At 38.4% G+C, this 19,208-nt stretch overlaps 1 protein-coding gene across 3 annotated transcripts in view; it reads right to left on the reverse strand.

The window, feature by feature from the left end:
• Positions 1 to 19,208, reverse strand: part of EFCC1 (EF-hand and coiled-coil domain containing 1) — a 59,659-nt gene that overhangs the window by 15,823 nt on the left and 24,628 nt on the right. For all 3 annotated transcript variants that reach the window (XM_075052541.1, XM_075052540.1, XM_075052539.1), the window contains exons 3-5: positions 4,409 to 4,554; positions 739 to 871; positions 266 to 431 (exon numbers count right to left, since the gene is read on the reverse strand). In XM_075052541.1, coding sequence (XP_074908642.1) covers positions 266 to 431; positions 739 to 871; positions 4,409 to 4,554 — 445 coding nt within the window. The remainder of the gene's footprint in view (positions 1 to 265; positions 432 to 738; positions 872 to 4,408; positions 4,555 to 19,208) is intronic.

Here is a 19,208-nt window from a genome sequence, read left to right on the forward strand (position 1 = left end):
TTAAATAAAGAGTAGTATTTGAAGAGCCTGTGTCTGGCCTACATCTCATCCTCCAAACAAATGGAGTTTCAGCTAGGAACCAGCCTAGAAATGCAGGTGTTACAGGAAAGCATGAGATGTTTGATGACAAACTTATTGGCACAGTGAGAAACATCAGCAACAGTGAGCAGAATGGCCAGAATAAAATATAAAAGCATATGTATATCAATGTAGCTACTTAAAGATACAAAAATAACTCTTTCACACTCTGCTTGGCACCTGTTACCTCTTCCATATTTGTTTCCAGTTTCTTCACTTCATGCCCTTTAAGCTCTAGCTGTTCAGTTAGCTGTGTGATTCTCTCTGCGATCTCCACAGGGGCTGTTTCATAGCCATCAGTATTGGTGGTCTCCAAGTAAGACATTAGCTTTTTCCACATTTTTTCATCACATCTATATATATGTTAAAAAAAAAAAACAGTTAGTGAAACCTCACAATGAAGGTCTATGTTTGTAAAGGCCAGTTTTCCTGCAAAACTCTTGGCGGCACAGATCACAAATTAGTGTCCTAGCTTAAAGGGATTTGGGTTAGGTGGGAATATCCAGCATGTTGTTTCCCATGAGCTGTAAAGGATGGGCAAAGAATGTAAAGGATGCTTTTGCTATATAGTATTACTGCTTCTTACTGAAGCCAGGGTGCCTTCAGATCATAAAATAACCTTTGCAAATGGCTTATATAGAATTAATCTCAGAAACCTACCCGCTGCCACAGCAAGGGAGCTTGGCCAGTATTTTCTTCATTTGGTCCACCTGGGGTGGCTGGTCTCCTGCCCACTTCTCCTCCTCTTCATCAGAGGCAGCCTGGCCCTCCACAGAGCGGAACAGCTGATCTTCTGCTCAACAAACCAACAACCGCTTAGCAACAAAACAACAGCCCTGATGTGCTGCAGCTGTGGCAACTTAAAGTCCTGAGACTGAGACAGAAAGAAGTGAGATTTTAAAAACCCCAGGGAAACACAGTGCAGGGTCCTTCAGCATCTATAGAAAGGGGCTTTAAAGGTAAGGCAAGGGACCCTCAGCAAAGATCATTAATTTAAGTCTTGAAGAATTCAGCCCTCTCTTGCAGGTAACCTGTAGTTGTTTCACTTCAATTCTCTTCTTTCCTTTATATAACTCTAATGTAAGGATAAGTATGAAGGATCAGTGTGTTACTAGGGGGCAATTACTGTTCTCATATAAACTGAATATACAGTTTTCAAGAGGAATGAAAAACTGGTTTACTGTGTAAGATTTTCTTCATACTCGTTAAACCAGCTGAACACATATTCAGAGTTGAGAAATTTGATATCAATGTTCTCTAATTCATTCCCTTACTGTGTTTTATAGGGACAGTGATTTTAATATACAAATGTGATATTAGATGCATAGCTATCTAATGTTTAGGTATATATATTTTTTTTTACCTAAACCTAATGTCTCCTCACATGCCAAATAAATTGTAAATGAACTGTCTACAGTATGTGTAAATATATGTGTACTATTACAGTAATATTTCAAGACCTTTTTAGCTGTATCTTATAAAAGCTATTGTGTTTAACTGCTTTTTATCACAAGAATATATTTACTGGGACTTAGAGGATTATTATGATGCTTGTAACTTACTGGGAGTCTTTTAAAGCAATGAGTACATGGAAAGCACTGGTCGCATCTTTATTCTGAACACTTACTTTGAGTTGCTGTCAGGTTAAGCTAATGTCAACATGATTTAAAATTTGATAATTATTTACCTCAATCACTGACAGTTAATTAAACAGGTTTAATGAATTCCAACAGAGTGATCAAGTGAAATGCTGTTACTTCTTCCAATATCAAAACACATTTGACCCTAGGTAGCATTACAAGTGTTGTGCGTATTTAGTTAATTCAGCAGAGGAAAGGGCGGCTCAAGGGGGTGAATCACCCAGCAGAGACTCTCAGGTAAACGGTTTTCTGTCTCATTTCAAGGACACAAGCGCCTGCAGTTCAGGTGGAACCACCGTTTCCAGCTGTCGCCCTTAGAAGGGCTCCGGTGCAGCGAGTCCCCAGCGCGCAGCCGGAGGGCACTCGTGCTGCACGCTGCTCCGCGAAGCCCTTGGCTGGGGGCTGCCCCCCCGCTGTGGGTTTAACCCGCGCTCAGGGCTGCTCTCAGCAACAAAGGGAAAATGGCCTCGCTTTTTTTTAGTTTTGGGTAACACTCGGCATATGTTTGTTAATGCAATTTTCATTCCAGTAGCATTCGGTGTGCCTAATTTATAGCTATCGTGTTCGATGATTTATTGCCTAAGCAAGAACAAAAGTTAGTCGCATGCTGTATTGCTCTTTAATTAGAGAATGAATGTCTGCGTTTTCATGGCAATCCTTACACTGTACAAACTAATTTATTAGCAGCGATTTTTTTTCCGTGAGGCTGTGCACTGCCAAAACAAAGAAAAAGACTTTCTATTTTCAATCTGTGATACATTAGTAGTGATCGTTTATTTTCTTGCCATATGAACTCAAAGGGATAACAATCAGAGTTTACAACTGTTGTGGCAGCCGTGAGAACTGATTGCATGGCACTATGGATTCCTTGAAGAGCTCCAAACTGGAATGTTTAATCCAGTAAATTAATCGCAGCATCTGGCATAGCAGTCATTCAGATTAGGTTTTTTTAAAATGGAGGAAAAGGCATGTGAATCTCAAGCGGTCTTCATGCTAAGATATTGAAGACACTTGTAATGCTTTCCCCCCGCTCTCTGGCATATCCTCTCCTCTGACTGAACGTGTGTGCAGCAGAGACTATCTTTTACATCCCCCTTGTAGTTTATGATTAGCAGGACTGAAAACCAGAAAGGAAAAGTAAAACTTCTTATCCATCTCTTTTAACATAAAGCCAGTACTTTATTAAAATTCTCCTACTAAGCTAATATTTAAAAAAACATTCTGTCAGTAGAATTATTATTGTGATATTTTGGCATTAATTTGTAAACTAGCTGAGGTAGAATAACTTGCCCAATTCCATTGATGCAAGTGCTCTTCTGCTCTAAGAAATTAATATTTATTAAAGTATGTGTAAAAAAACTAGAAATAATTCTGCATCTAGATTTATTATCTAGAATATCTAGGTTTATCCCAGATGTTCACACAATTTTATTTGTTCAACTTTCTGAGTAATTTTTCTTTTCTGCCTTACTAATACTTTTTATTTGATGGAACACTTTTTTCACATTTTAAAATCTATAAACCCATAATTTATTTGTTTGAAAAGCTTTTGCTAAAAAGCCGTTTGTACTTGAAATATGGGTAGTGTAGGTTAGACATGGAAACTGTCTTTGAGCTGGCTAAGCATCTGATTTGATAAAAATATTTGTAAAAGCAGGTTTATTTTATAAGTCTAACCACATGGAGAACATGCTGCAATGTTAATTGTAGTTATATGTCATTATTTGTCACAGTCCCAAGCAGCTGCTTGCCAGTTTCATTGAATACATACCTAAAATCTAATTTTTTCTCATTACATACAGCTCTCCAGTCTGCCGTAAAGATGCCTTGTTACTTACAGCTAATGTCAGATAAGTGCTTTTGTCTTTGAAATAGATGTGTCCAAAAAAAAATTTAAAAAAAATCACTGAAGGTAAGCCAAACTTGCCAAACTTTGCATTTGCTCTCTAGTTGGCATGTAACCACCACCCAGGGGGAGGGGGAAGATGTTTGGCTTCTAAGATGGCTATCATAAATGTGTCTTAGCATTACAGCAGCTAAATGACACATACACACACACACACACACAAAAATAAAAAATTGCCATCTCTTTGAGAGCCCTTGTAACTGTCTGCTCTACAAAAAGCCTAGTCGAGGTCATTGATAGTGAGAGCCAGCCTTGGCAAACCCAGTGGAGTTAGGAGACTTTCAAAGAATGCTTCATGCAGTCCCATGAGAAATAGCAAGTGTGCAATGTTATGGCAGTAGTTGGCATTATGTGCGCTAAACAGGTTGGACCTTTTCAGAGTTACTGAAGCAGCCAGGATGTTTCCAAAGAGTGTGACTGTACAGAATATTGACTGCAAATGGTTTCCTTGGAAATTATTTTAGCTGAAGTTCTGAGTTTTTCTTCATAAAGAAATGAAAACTTCCTACTTTTAAGCCAGGAAAAAGGTTTTGGTGAGGTGAATCGTAGGAAAAAAGCAGTTTTTAATCATAGCTCTAAGTGATATGTTCAGTCTTTTAAACATAAAATTATGTGGGGAGTGAGAAGTAGAAAGCTGGGATATTACCTTTTGTTTAGGTTTAGGATTTCAAGATTCATTAGGATTGGTTTGTGGCTTTGGTGGTTTAATATCTATACTAGTTTTTCTGCTGAGGTTCTCACAGATCAGTGAGGAAATAAAGTAGTTGGGTACTGGGTTTGATACCATTCTCAGAAATCCCAGCTCCGCCAGTGGGAGATCGTCGATCTTGTTGCACAACAGACAGGCAGTATCTTCCACCTGGTAAGGCTGCTCCCTCTTTCTGATCTGGGCTGCTTCTTGAGGGAAGCTGAAATCTCACAATTTCCGTCCTGGAAAAGAAGGGCAAAGTAAAGTGGACTTGTAGGAAATTTGAAAAACCAAGATAAATGTGAACGGCGTAGCACATGAATGACTTTGAATGCAGTTGTTCAGACTTGCTATAGAAGAACAGGGTATCTACCTTCAGTGCCTGTAAAATTGAACCCTGGAGGGCTGCACTCGATTGCTTCACCGAGAATCAAAGGAAGGTGGGTTTCAGCTGTTCTTTAGGTAATAAGAACTAAAAATTACTTATAGCTTTTAGTTCAGGTCAAAGACATCTAGAAACTATGTATGGGAGCAGCCTACTCTGGCCATAAACTCTCCCACTGACAGTGATATGGCAGTGCATGCTTCGTTTTTACCATGGGCACCATAACACCATAGCTAAGGTAGCAAGTCTTGCATCTGGTCACTTGGACTGGTCCTCAGAAATGTCAGGCAGTTTTGATCTAAGTTTTCCAAGTACTGGAGATGAAGCAGTGTCAGAGACTGAAAAGTCAAAAAGAATAATACATAAACAGAGTGACACATCTGAAAACCAGTGAGTTGTAGGTAAGAAGCATCTTGGCAGTGGGCTTCTGAATTGCTGACAATCTTATTTGAAATCATGTGTTCTTCCGAGTGGAATGTAGAGGATATTACATCTATGTGTTTTAAAGGAAACAGCTTTCAAGGGATGGTACACAGATCAGATAATGTAACTGATGAATATGAGTCCTTAAACTTGCCAACAAAATATATTTTGAAAAAAGTAATTTAATTCAATGAAGGACAATGATTGTTCAGACTGAGGAATTTATAGTTACCTAAATGGACAGCACTGGGAAAGTACCTTCAAGGAAATTCAGGGTAGCACATGTTAGAGGAAAAATCCAGAATATATTTACATGTAGTTGAGTCGAAAATGTCCTAACCCTATCAAGAAAAGACCTAAGCAGGTCAGACAGTACAAGTCATTCGGTGTAGTCAAATGGAAACTTTTACTGTACATGAAACAAAATCTAACAAATCTAATAACACAGACTTATTTTTCTAACAATCTAATAAAATATTACATTTTGGAAAGAATGGGAATGGAATGCGAAATGACAGTTGCGATGAGTCCATTGGAGTTACTACTCTCTTTTTATTGGAATACATTTGGTTTGGTTCAGTTTCGCTCTCCTACCTGCCATTTCATAGGTATGTACTGAAAGACAGTATCGCTATTTTAGAGGAAATAGAATGCAAGTATGCAATACAGTTGAAGAAGAAAATTAATTCAGACACTCCTATTTACATACAAAATAGTAAATAGGGTCTATGAAATTGAAAGGCGACACATAATACTGAGTTTATTTCAGGAGTCTTGTTTTTTCACACAATATACATAATATGTAAATTAATTCCACAAAATGTTACTGAAATCAGAGCTATGAAGAATATAAGAAATTAGACTCTTAAAATGTAGCAAGAAACTCAGAGTTACATTGGATAAATGGAAATTCAGCATATCAGTTAACACATGTAAGGCTTATATCAAATGTTGTCTGAGGTAGGAATAAGCTACCTCTCAGGTATGGAGCTAACTGGACACCAAGTCCAGTCCATTACAAGTTTGTGGATGTTACATGTGTATGTTGTGTAATGTACTCTATAGGAAATGTATATTACATTTCTACTGCTTCCTTTTTTACTATTTAGAAAACAGTTTACTTTCAATAGTTACATCAGGATATTTTCCTATTAAACTGTATAATAACATGGTTATACTTTTCCCAGTAGGAGCTGTCATGTAGTTCACAAAGAATCTGTATGCAGAAGCAAGCAAAGCAAATTCAGGAGTTTTATAGTAAATTAAGTTTTCTCCAAATTCTTCCTAAGATTATTTTTGGTCTGGTGAATATTGAATATTCCTTGTACTTAACACATTAAACAGTCATCAACAAAAAGTGAGAGTTAAAACACTTAGCAAACTGGTCCTACTGAAACAAGTTGTATAACATGATCTTTTTGAACAAATCTTCTAAGTACTTCCTGCCTGTAAATTCAACTACTGCTAGAAACAGGACTTTAGGTGTAGTAATAGAAAAGCTGATGCCAAGTTAGAGAGAAGTATTGCAGAGAGCTTTTGTTTAAACTAACACAGCTGCTGTCAGTCCTGAAGAACCACACCAATATTAGTTCCCTTGTTGCTTGTGAAAGTACACTAAGTAAATAAGATCATGAATTTAACAGCAGCAGCAGAAGTCAGATATTTCAAAATATCTGTAGGGACAGAAGCTGAGGTAAACAGTGCTTAGGAACCAGCACTTATTTTACCCCCTTGAGTAGAGCTGACTGCATAAAAACTAATGACATATTTCATCTACAATTTATGGTATTATTTAGCTTAGCAACAACTGGATTTACTGTAAAGTCAAGGGAAATAGTGGTCTCCAGAATGGAGCCTGGTTAGTCATTTAGCTTCATTAGTTCTGGAAAAAATAATTTGGGAGTAGTGCACAAATAAAAAGCACTGTTAAGCTTGGGTATTCAAAATGAGGGTTCCTGGAAGCATCACAGAGCTTCAGTGTTCTGGACAGTTACTGTGGAATATAGTAGTATTTCCTTTCACAAGGATGTTGCAATTTATTTTTCAGGAATGTACTAATTTCCTTCATTTCAAGACAAAAATATTTTGGGGTCTGGTACTCAATAAGAATCCTTTATAGTTTCTTGAGGACTGTAGCTGGTATTGTGCAGGTTGTTCTCTTAGTTTTGAGCTGCAGTATAATTTAGATCTGTTTGGATTTCAGAGATTTCTAGAGTTAGTTCACATAATAGAGATGTTGACATTTCAGTGAATATTCATTGTAATCTCAAACTTGGTTAAGATCTTAACCCATAAAACACTGAGAATATTCCAAGTATCATGAAAATCTTTTCTAGCAAAAGTGGGTAAAGGCTGTGATGTTTAATGGGAGATCTGCTGGTGGTATTAACTTCTTACATCTGGCAGCCTGGTTTTAATTTAGCTTGCAGTCCAAGGAACATTAAGAAGTTTGGTGGAAAAAACCCAACCCTTCCCATTTAATTCAGGACTTAGAATAGCAGACTCCCTCTACTTAGAAGAGATTCAAGACAGACCTAAATAATAGCTTTCACTTCACTGTAGTTCTTGTAAGGGAACTTATAATTAGTTGATGAAATACCAAGTACAAACTCTGATTATTCTATAGTAATTTTCTTGAGAGGACTTCATCAGCTCTCTCTTAGTGTGGAGAAGTTAAGGGACCCATACAGACAGCATGTTTTGTTATGTCTTTCTGCCCAATACATTGATTAAAGACAGCCATGGCTGTCTTCTCTGGAGATGTTCATCTGGGAAACTAGAAAGAAATGTAAGTTTTCAGCAAGGGCTTTCAGACCCAGGTGCTGCAGAATTTAAATCTTGGTTCTGGCACAGGCTCTATCATTTGCATCAAATTGCCTTGTGCCTTAGTTTCCCCAACAGAAGAAATACAGCAAAGTTAGAGTACCTTACACCCTGTCCTGGTTTCAGCTGGGATAGAGTTAATTTTCTTCTTACTAGCTGGTACAGTGTGTTTTGGATTTAGTGTGAGAATAATGTTGATAAAACACTGATAGTTTAGTTGTTGCTAAGTAGCACTTAAGCCTAAGTTAAGGATTTTTCAGTTTCCCATGCTGTGCCAGCAAGCAGGTGCACAAGAAGCTGGGAGGGAGCACAGCCAGGGCAGCTGACCCAAACTAGCCAAAGGGATATTCCATCCCATGGAACGTCATGCTCAGTACAGAAACTGGGGCGTTGGCTGGGAGGGGTGGATCGCTGCTCGGGCATCTGTCAGTGGGTAGTGAGCAATTGCATTGGACATCACTTATATCTTCTTGGGCTTTTTTCCTCTCTCTTTTTTTATATTCCTTTTCATTACTATTATTATTATATTTTTATTATTATTTTATTTTACTGTAGTTATTAAACTGTTCTTATATCAACCCATGAGTTTTACTTCTTTTTTTTGATTCTCTTCTCATCCCACTGGGAGCTGGGAGGAGTGAGCAATTGGCTGCTTGATGCTTAGTGCTGGCTGGGGTTAAACCATGACATGCCATAAGTAAGAAGGCAGCACAGGTTAAGACACAGCCTTATTTTCTAGAAAGACACATGGAAATTATTTCAAGGTGTTTAGGAATGGGGCAGATTTTAAATGTGCGTGAAGGAACATGTGGCCAGACAAGCTGGAATTTCAGAGCTCATCCATGCCAGATAAAAATGAAGGGGGGGGGGGGGAAGCAAGCAGCAGCATGAGTAGATATGGAAATTTTTAAAAAACCAAGAGATTTTATATTTGATCAGCTAATATATAATGTCAAGGACCTGTTGGAAATAACAAAACTGGAAATTTGTTGGTTTGGTATGTCTTGCCGGGAGTCCAGTATAATGTGATGCTGGGCACTGGTTTATTCATGGTAGTGACAAGGGAATGTGGCAGGAAAGGACAGGACCAACAGCCTCGTGACAGAGGTAAAGGAGAGTGTCCTGCTCAATAGAGTGTCAAAGAGGGATGTATAAACACAGTTGGTTTTCATTCATGTCATCCAAAAACAATTTAAGGCAATAATCTGCCAAGTTTGGTGCCAAAGATCAAGAGGTGGAGCTAGATATCTTTTTGGCTATACAGAAATTGTGAGGGGGTGGGGGGAAGGCAGCTGCTAATACTGTTCCTGTAGCTGCAAGGGAAAACCTACCATTCCTTTAAACTATAATTAGAAACTAAACATGAGATAGGTTGAAGAAGGTTCTAATCAGAAATGTTGCATGGAACTAGAAGAATAGCATTAAGGATACTAATGAATCTTTGTGTCTATTGGAAGAAAGGGGCCATTTTCTTCTTTTAATTTTGCCATCAATGTAGGATCCTACATTCACTTTGGAGGATATTTCAAATTTCTGACTGGATTTTCTCTGGTTTTTGGTCTTTAAAGCAGATGCAACCAAACAGTAGAGAAGGTTTAATTTCTTAGGGTTCCTTCATGCTCTTTGGTTCACATCATTGAAATACACAGCGTTTCATCCTTGTTCTCGAGTGAGGTGATGGAGGCATGAATGGAGTCATGGTGGCACTCTTTGGTAGCAGAACAATGAAACACCATGATCTCCTGATTTCTCATCTTGTGATTTAACCACTAGGTCGTTTTTTCCTATCTGGGAGCTTTTTCTTTTCTTTCATGCCAGATCTGCACTCTTAATTTTCAAGTGGCAGATGTTTCAGGATTTAAAGAAGAGCATAACGGAAGAGGCCAACTGGTATGCTTTTGCTGTCATTGTAAATACTAAAAGGAGGAATCTTCACTCATTCTTAAACATGGGTTTAATTCTTTTCTTATTAGTATTCATACAGCATCAAATGGATCTTCATAAATGAGAAGAGTGAATAAACAGCACATTTGTTTAGGGCAAAGATCAGAGGGGAAAGTAGTGCTGAAGATGCCTGGGAAGTGTTTGTGTATGGTGCAGTGTGGCAAGGCTTCCATGGAGACAGGCAAACAGTCCACATTCATTTTAAAGTCTTTGTACTGAGGATAATGGGCAGCTCGAGAGAAGGAAAATTGAAGAGGGGAGAGTTTGCAAAGTACTGGACCTTAAAGTAATGTCCATGACTAATTGGCTTTTAATTGGCTCTCCTGTTATTGTCATGGAAACTTCTAACTGCAGCAAAACCCACCTGCTTCTCATGCTAAACAAGTCTTTAACTTAAATAATTCCTGACTAATCATAAAATAACTCTGAGGAATTATTTAGCTTTGCATTCATAGACCTTTAACTAGTCTCTTTTAGACACTTATTTGCAGCAGATCAAACAGCTGTGTGAATATGTACATTGCCCTAAGTATAGTTATACAAACTAAGCTATACTTTATTTTAAAAGTGTATGACTTGTGTTTTTTAACCAAAATGAGGTGTGATTTTTATTTTTGTACTATTTTACCCAAACTGCCAGGGTTCAGGGAACTTGGAATGGTTTCAGTTTCGGCTGATCCCTTACAGGGATCTACAGAGTTTAGAAGGTGTGCATATTTCTGATTTATTTATGACTTTTCATTTAGCATTCAGATCAAATATGTTTTCACACTGGAGCTAAGTGTCTGTGTAGGTTGTCTGAATTCACCTGTCTTTGGTGCTGTAAGCTGTGAACCTCTCTGCAACAGAAATCATATGAATGAACTTTCTATGATCAGTTCAGATTTTATATTGCTTAATCTCAGGTTTTAAATAGCTTGGACTGTAAAGCATTAAATATAAATTTTTAAAAGTATGAATTTTTAGTAGCTATAATAAAGATGACCAAATATCCTGATTTTATATAGATATAAGAAGTTTGTAGTTAAAGCACCTCTATAATACAGTTCTGAGAGGTTTCCTGTTATTGGCTGATGATTTTCATTTTCTTGCCAAAATCTAGAAAAAAATAATTTTGCTGATGGCAATGTGTTTTCTTGCAGAATCTCTCCATCTTTCTGCACATTGTATATAAATAGGCAAATCTGGCAATGATATTGTCACATGTAGCAGATAGTAACAGAGTTATGCCTTGCTGTCATGCAGTGCTCTTCCTATGATAATTCAAGCATTTTTTCAGACAACTCAAACCTTTGTGCAGACATAGTGAAATTACAGAATAGAAACGTGCCTTTTATATTCTATACTGTCCCATTCCAAAGAGCAACTTCTGTAAGCTCAGACTGTTTGGGAGAAATTGTTTTTCAGAAATTAGCTACTCTTAGTACAGGTCTTTGCTGTTCATTTGCCAGCTGCTTTCTTGTTACTCTGCTTCTTAAAATCTGAGATCAGCTTAGAAAAACGTATTTCCTGGGTGGTACCTTGGTGTTCCTGACATTTTTGATTCTCAGAGATTTAGATGCAAAGATCTTCTGTTGCATATTGTTTTCCCATGCCATTTGGGTTGAATTTCTCACAATCCAAATGTTTCTTAGGCTGATCTTTTAGGTTTCAGGTAAGCAAGAATAACAAAAGTAAAAGCATTTCTAAAAGGCCTTGTATCTCCTTTGTCTAGAGTGCTGACTGTTTTTAAAAGCTTTGAAGTATTGAACATGCTCCAGTCCATGGCCATGAAGAAAAACATTGCCAACAATTGTGAATCTGTTTATGCTAGGCAAGCTGGCACTAACAACCGAGAATAGGGTCAGGAATATTTTCCCTCTTGCACTCTCAGTGCTCTTCCTGATAAGGACACTAGCACAGGGAGCAGTGGCTTTGACATATAGGAAAGACCAGAAGAGCTTTTTATGCCTGAAGGAGTAGTCCTAAATAAATTTGGAAGAAAAAATCCCTTTTTACCATCTCTCTCCTTTAAACCTTGCTCCCATTCTGCATCTTCTCATACCTGATCCTGTATGCTCTAGTTGTGCAAGTGCTTGTGCTGCTGTGAACTGGATTTATGAAATGAGGTGTGTTTAAAATATCTCATCCCTCTCTCATTTTTGGAGAGAAGTTTAAGATTTGGATCAGTGCATAGCCCTAAGAGTTGCGTCTTTCAGGGGATGGCAAAATGCAGGGCTGCACCAGCAGCGAGTGGGTCAAAAGACCTTTTGATCGGGTTTTACTGCTGATGGAAACATGCAATTGAATTATGTTCTCAATACATACAGTGGTTAAAGTAAGAATGAGAATTACAGCAACAGCAGACTTGAACGTGGAGAAAGGAGACAGAATTGGGGTAGAGATAAAGGGACAGAAGATGAAATATGCAGAAAAAAGTGCTTAAGGGCCAAACACACTCCCTGATAAAATTTGGGATGCTATCCAAGTTCTTGAAGTCTTGCCATTACTCTCCTATCAGTAAATGTTTGGGAAAATCATCCACAAATTAGTTTCTCCTCCCTCCCCCACTGCAGGTCCACATGGAGGATGATAATTTACTTTGCTGTCAGTTGCTCAGTTAGAGCAGAAATCTATGCAGAGAATGTAGAGAATCTGACCCTGTTGGTGGAAAACACAGATGTCATGATGATGCTACTTGATACAAACTCTTGTGTGTTAAGTGTATTTGTTTTTTTTAAAAGTTCTCAACTTACAAGATGTCAGGAGGTTGCCTTAACCCCTGGAGCACATGCATTACAATACAGTTGTGTTTGGTAAAATCACAGTCTGTTTTTCCTATGTGACCTTTGCCTTATTCAAGGCAGGGAATGAAAGATTTCTGTGGATGGACAACAACTTTAGAGAGAAGGAAACTTCTGCCAGGAGGTTCCTTTCTTATCTACTGCAGAAGCTACAAGTAGCAAGTCGGGTGAGACATACAGGAACAGAATGGATAGTGTCCTCGCTGAAGCAACTACATCTTCCTTTGAGGAAATAGATTCTACTCTTGTCTCTGCCAGAGATCGTGCATAATGCTAGGCAAATTACTTTAGTTAGGCTTTCTACTCGTAATTACCATGTTACATGTGTACAGATAATAATTGGGTCCTGATTTTTTTTTTTTTGCATAGAATTTGAGACTATGGGGCATGAGAACTGCAGCTGAAGCATGGGATCATGGAAGTTATGCTTTGTGTGGTTTGCTCTGAAATACTAGGTACTGTAAACATTTAGATAGAGTAGGCACCTAAAATTAGCAGAAAATTTTGAATGTAATCTTTCTAGTCCGGTATATTATACTGTGAAGAAGAGTATGCTAAAACCCTAATAATTCATTTTCAACATAATGGTTAAGGCCACATTTACAGTTAAGATGAATATCAGTGTGTTAAGCAAGACCCACCTAAGTACAAAATAGGTGCTCTTATGCATGGATACACACACTCATACATACATAAATTTCTTGCAAAAAAATGACTAAGGCAGCTGGATTAAAACTGCATGGGCAGGTTTCATTCTGTGACTTGCAGAATACACTCCTTTCAGCTCTGAAATGCAGCTCAAGACCTCCGAGACTCACTGTTTGGTGTTTTCCTTAACCTTTTCTGGCCTTGAAACTTTAGTTTACCATTATTAAAAAACTATTAGTCATTTAGGCTGCTCCAGGAAAATAACATTTGATAATTAGGCTAAACAGATGAGGCAATTATAGTGCTTTTATAAATCCTGTGCCTAGCAAGGGATTATATTGCAAGACAGTAGTTCTTGAGTATATGCTTGATGAACCAGACTGCTTTTTGCTCTGTGTGGGGTATTTTATGGTTAACAGTCACTGCAGTATCTAGGAGAAACATACATCACTTTGGAATTATGTCATTCAGATATTCCTGCCCCTTTATGAATTCTTTTGTGACAAAATAAAGGAAATGATTTCCAGATGTTGTTCCACTGGAATAAAGAACTCTATTGCCACACCCTGCTAGCTAAAAATTCAGATATTTGCAGTGAAAGTCTAGAGTTTGGATGCACACAATGCAGACCTAAATAAAGCTAGAGGAATTTAAGTATCACTTGCTCTTGACTGAACTATCAGAACAAAAGCTACTTGCTAAAGTTTGCACAAGATTTCTTGGAAGTCTGAATGAAAAACCTGGATTCAACTTTCCACCTAGTCATGGAAATGGAAGTCATAGATCCATTAATCCCTCTAATCTGTCACACAGGTCTGCTCTTGATTTTGCCTTCCTTCCATATTGGAACAATTACTTTAATTTAGTATAACTGAAGTTTGTGTTAAGCTGGCTATGTCAGAATTATTCCAAAAGCCCACAAGACTCAACAGAGTGTATGTGGACTTGGGACTGGTGCTAGACCCCACAATAAGGCTAAGCAGCACAGCAGTCTGTGTCTTAAGAGACAATACTGAGGGAAATCTGAAGGACCAGAAGGGCTTTATTCAATATTGCACTGACTCACTGACTAACTGTTAGTTAAACAACAACAATATGGCTAATTTCAGCACAGAGCCAAATACCCTTTGTGGAACTTCCTAATAGGCCATGTGAGTACAGCAGTAATTCAGAGTATCTAGCTATGTTGTAGGTGAATTAAGAAGACTTCTGCTGTTGGTCTTCACCCCATGCCATAACAGCCATTTCAGCTGTTTTCCATAGCAGCTCTTTCCCAGCTAGAACAGCAGAGAGGGCTGGATGGCATTGCCTGGTGGCCTGGATCCAGCCTGCTGGCTGCCACTTCAGCGCTGGGGTCTGTGCCAGGCTGCTTTCCGCAAGATACGTTACATCTTGTGGGTGCCCTTCCTCAGGTCAACATCCTCCAAACCCACTCTAGGACAGGACACAGATCCTTCTGCCTGGAGTTTGCTGAAGACTCTGTATTGGCAAGTCCATTTCAGACAAGCAGTGCAAACAATTTACTTCTCCAGCTTATCAAGAAGTATGGGTCTGAAGTGAGGCTGAAGCTCATGTGAGAACACATTCTGACTCAAGACCATGCTTTTGCCAAAAAAGGTTGGACCAGATGATCCTTGAGGTCCCTTCCAACCTGGTATTTTATGATTCTGTGATTTCCAGCCCTCTCTACTTCTAGTCAGGTGGGCAGTCCCATTGGCAAAACCTCTCTCTGGGTGGTTTTTTGAGATCTCCTTTTAGCCCAGCCCATAAGAAATAGCAACAGAGGCATGTGAAAACAAACACCCACCCACCCACCCCCACATAACTACGTATGCATGAGTTGTGTGTATGTATTGTCCTAAGTCTGTTTGTCCTTTTTGATCTCCAAACTTTTATTTTTAGAATTTTCTCTCTCCTGGTACCCTGACTTGTGTTTTACAGAAAGATGCTTGAAACCCTACAACCAAAACCTAATAACTAAAATACCATGAAATTCTAAAACACTGATAGCTATAACTAAGATACTTGATATAAGGCATATAAGCCAGAGAAAGAAGAGCAGCAGAGCTGTGGTCTTATAGATAATTTCCTTCTGCCATTGCTTGTATACCAAGCCCCCTCATGTATTCCTTCACGTAGACGTATGCTATTTAATCCCAAGGAATCCTTCTGTTATCTCCTGCATGCTAAAGTGTATGTCAGTAAAGATCAAATGTCCAGTGATCCCTTTAATGTCTCCTAGATAAAAGTATTCTTCCTAAACGGAGTCAGGGAGTACTTATCAGTGGGGTGGAGATCCTACTGAATTCAACTGTTAGAGCTTAAAACATCTGACAAAACAGTTTTTCAGTTCTCTGTTTGATGTATGCAAAACTGCAGGTATCACTGAACATGCTATAAACTCTGAAAGTACCTATTTACTGGCATGTAAATTCCTTCAGGACTTATTTCAGAACTTCATAGATTTAGAGCCTCGTGGATCTGGAGTGACAGAAAAGGAAGATGGCTCATTAACTGCAACAGCGTGCCTTAAGCTGGCTGCAACTGATTTCTGACCAGCTCTTACTAAGCATTTGGGAAAATAGGTCATTAATGTATGTTAACAGGAGGGGCTGCAACCATTGATTTTTGCATCCAAGATATTTCTTAAGCTCTCACAGGACAATTGCATAAAGGCCTGTCTGGTCGCCTGGTGTCTGCAAGTTCCCGAGTGCTCTGCATTTGAGAGCTGTCCTGCAGTTATTGCTGAGCCCCGAAGTTCAGGGTGCAAAGGGAACACGTAGTTACTGCGAGACCTGAGCCTGAAGTGTCAGTGCCAGCAATGGTCTGCTGTGAACATGGGGAAGTTGCAACTTCCATGTTCCTCAGATCCTGTATCAGGAAACAAGAATAACAATTACCTCATGCTGTTGTGTTTTCTGTTTCACTGGTGTTTGTAAAAACATCCTTAGATCTTCAGAGAGTGCTATTTCTCTAGTAGATACTGTATAATTCTGCAAGCTCCTTCATACTTAAGCTCTGTGCCTGCTTTTTTGAAATAGTTTTAAGTTTCCTGAAAGCAGCCTGTCCTTTGCTTTCTTGAAGCCTTTTTTGTTCTGGCAGGTGACTTGCAAAAAACACTGCCTTTACAGTAATCCCAAATCAATTACTTTCCTTCCCAAATGTTCATAAGTTATTTCCCAGTTCACAGAGATCAGAAAAGATTGCCTGCATTTACTAGGGTCCTAGGTATATTTTGGCAGCATATATAGCAGCTTTTATTTAGTCTTTTATTGGTTATATAGTTGAATAAGAAACATTATTTGGAGGTAGAAAACTGACAGAAATGTAACATAACCATAGGCAGCTGCTCCCTGCATGTAAGAACTGGTTTCTGACACTGTGTGTTTAGCACTCTGGCTCATCTGCTTTCTCCATGGGTGGACCTCTGCTTGTCTCAGCAGTACCTCCAATTTCTTTCTCTCTTGAACCTCAGACCAAGCAGGTTTGCAGTGTATTTATCACCAAATTTACTTAAACTTCATCTAAGTTTAAACCTTATGTAATATCTTTCTTACTACACCAGAGTACTTAAGCAAGTGCATAATTTTAAACAAATACGTAGTCTCATTGACGTAGACAGTTTAATTACATTTTAGTTTCATTTTATCAGTTGCAATCCTTATATAAAGTTACACACCTCCCTAAACTTTTTACTAAGCAAAGATTTTAGTATTACCATTTTCAAATAATTGACTTCATCCAAGTTCAGGTTATGTTTTATACAAGTTCATTTAACAGCTTTCCTCAGGCTTTTGCTTTAGAAGTTTCTGTAATAGGACTATACTGTATTCATTTCCACGAAGTTCAATAACATAAAATTGAGATTCATATGGGGCTTAGGGAACCTTTAGTACTCCCCTGGGAAAAGCAACCTCTTTTATCACTTAGAATCACGTGGAATTTGTGGGGTGGCCATATGCAACATTATTGAGGATTTGTAGAAAGTCAACATAAATTAATACAAATATTTACTGGAGGAAAAAAGGTGTGACTGACTTGTTTTTCTCTCTGAAAAACTAGATGCCATAAATGTAGGACAGGCTAATCTGTAAGTATATATAAAATCTCCAGGTTTTACAGATGACCTCCAGTAAACAAAATATGGTATTTCAAGGTACTATAAACCAAAACAGTTAAGCGGCTAGACTATGGGGATAAGCATACATTAAAAGATGTTTAAGAAGTTTAACTTGGGTACACAGCAGGCCAGGAAAGACAGAGTCTAAAAAACGTAGTCATGGTCATATTAGCATTAGCTGAGTCCCTGGCAGTGGACAGTGTTGCTTGGTACTAATGGTTTATTGGCTAGATCTTTATGCTTTCTCATTTCTTGAAATTTTCATGCACTAAGGCCAGTTTTCTGATACCTTCTTCACATGGATGTATTTTTTAAAATGTGGCTGTGTTTTTAGATCACAGGACTGTTGGTGTAGGATGTTGATAACATAATTTACCATAAATGTATATTGTGTCAGTGTAAGGGAATTGTGAGCTAACCTGTTTGAAATTAGTAGGTATTACTGGGATAAAAACAAGATCAATAACGGTCTCTATTAGGAAGAGTGAAACCTAGTATTGTAATTTATCCAGCACTGATATTGTACAGCTGGGATAATGTTCTAAATTGCATGTATGTAGACCCTTCAGAGCTGCCCAGGGTGAGGTGTGTTCCCTGTTAATTAGGACAATGGTACAATGAAATCCTGATGGGAGCCCTTGAAAAGAACTACAATGTAAGGGATAATAGGACTTCTTTTTGCAGGACAAAGGAGCAGGTAGATTTTATTAGTAATGTACAATAACTCTCATTCCATCACCACCCCCACTCCTTTTTTCAGCTATACTTTATAACTGAACAAGCAGGAAACTTGATTAAGTAGTTACTGCCCTGGAAATTGCACATAGATTATTTAACAAGGGTATGAAAATTGAAACAAAACCACCTTCCATCTTTTAACAATGCCTGCGGCTCAGCTTCTCTTTGAAATGCTCAGCCATGCAGGAGAACTGCAGTACTTGGGCAGTAAATTTCATCTAGATTCTGTGGAGCCTAGCAGACTGTCAGAAACCAGAAACAGACACTAAATTATGTTGAAATATATTTCAAGTACATTTTCTACTTTTGTTTTGGATTTTCTAGCTCCACAGTCTAGAAACTTAGATGTCTAAAGCAAGTGAGAGCTACCTTAAAGGTAACTGAAGTGATGCAAAACCAATTCTGAGCGTGATTCTGTTTAGGCTGCTGTATATTTAAGGTATTATAGAACTTACTAATATTAGGTTATTAAGAAAGGTACATTGTGTAGGTAAGGTTTTCAGTCATACATGGCTCAGTGTTACTGTGTCTTACTGCCTGAATAATGGCTGGTCATATGTAGACATCACAGATGGTAGTGCAGCCCTATGGTTCCTCTCAAGTAGGAGAGCTAATAAATGAGGTGAAGAAGAGAGGGGCAGATGGAAGTTGTTACTAGGAAAATTCCTTATAGGAAGGTTGGGTAACTGGGATTCATGTTTTCCCGATCAGCATTACTCTAAATTATTCTAACAAATCTTTATTGGACTCCCTTCCGTGCGGCAGCCCTGCTGCATCTGAGCTAGATGCAGCTTGTTTGACACAGCACTACTTGTATCCTATGCAGCCCCTACCCTTAACAGGAGCCCCACTGTGGGTAAAGATGATTATTTTGGACAATCTTACAGGTATTTAGAAACAGATACTTCCTTTTGTTTTCATAGAGTTTCCTCAATAGATTTCCACAGGAAAAGAGGGAAATCTGTATGAAAAACAGGAAGCAGTTCTCAAAAGTTCTCTGTAACATAGCACTAGGAGGAAGACTTAAAATAA

The sequence above is a fragment of the Buteo buteo genome, chromosome 21 (genome assembly GCF_964188355.1).
Source record: "Buteo buteo chromosome 21, bButBut1.hap1.1, whole genome shotgun sequence".
In the NCBI taxonomy this organism is placed as follows: Eukaryota; Metazoa; Chordata; class Aves; order Accipitriformes; family Accipitridae; genus Buteo; species Buteo buteo.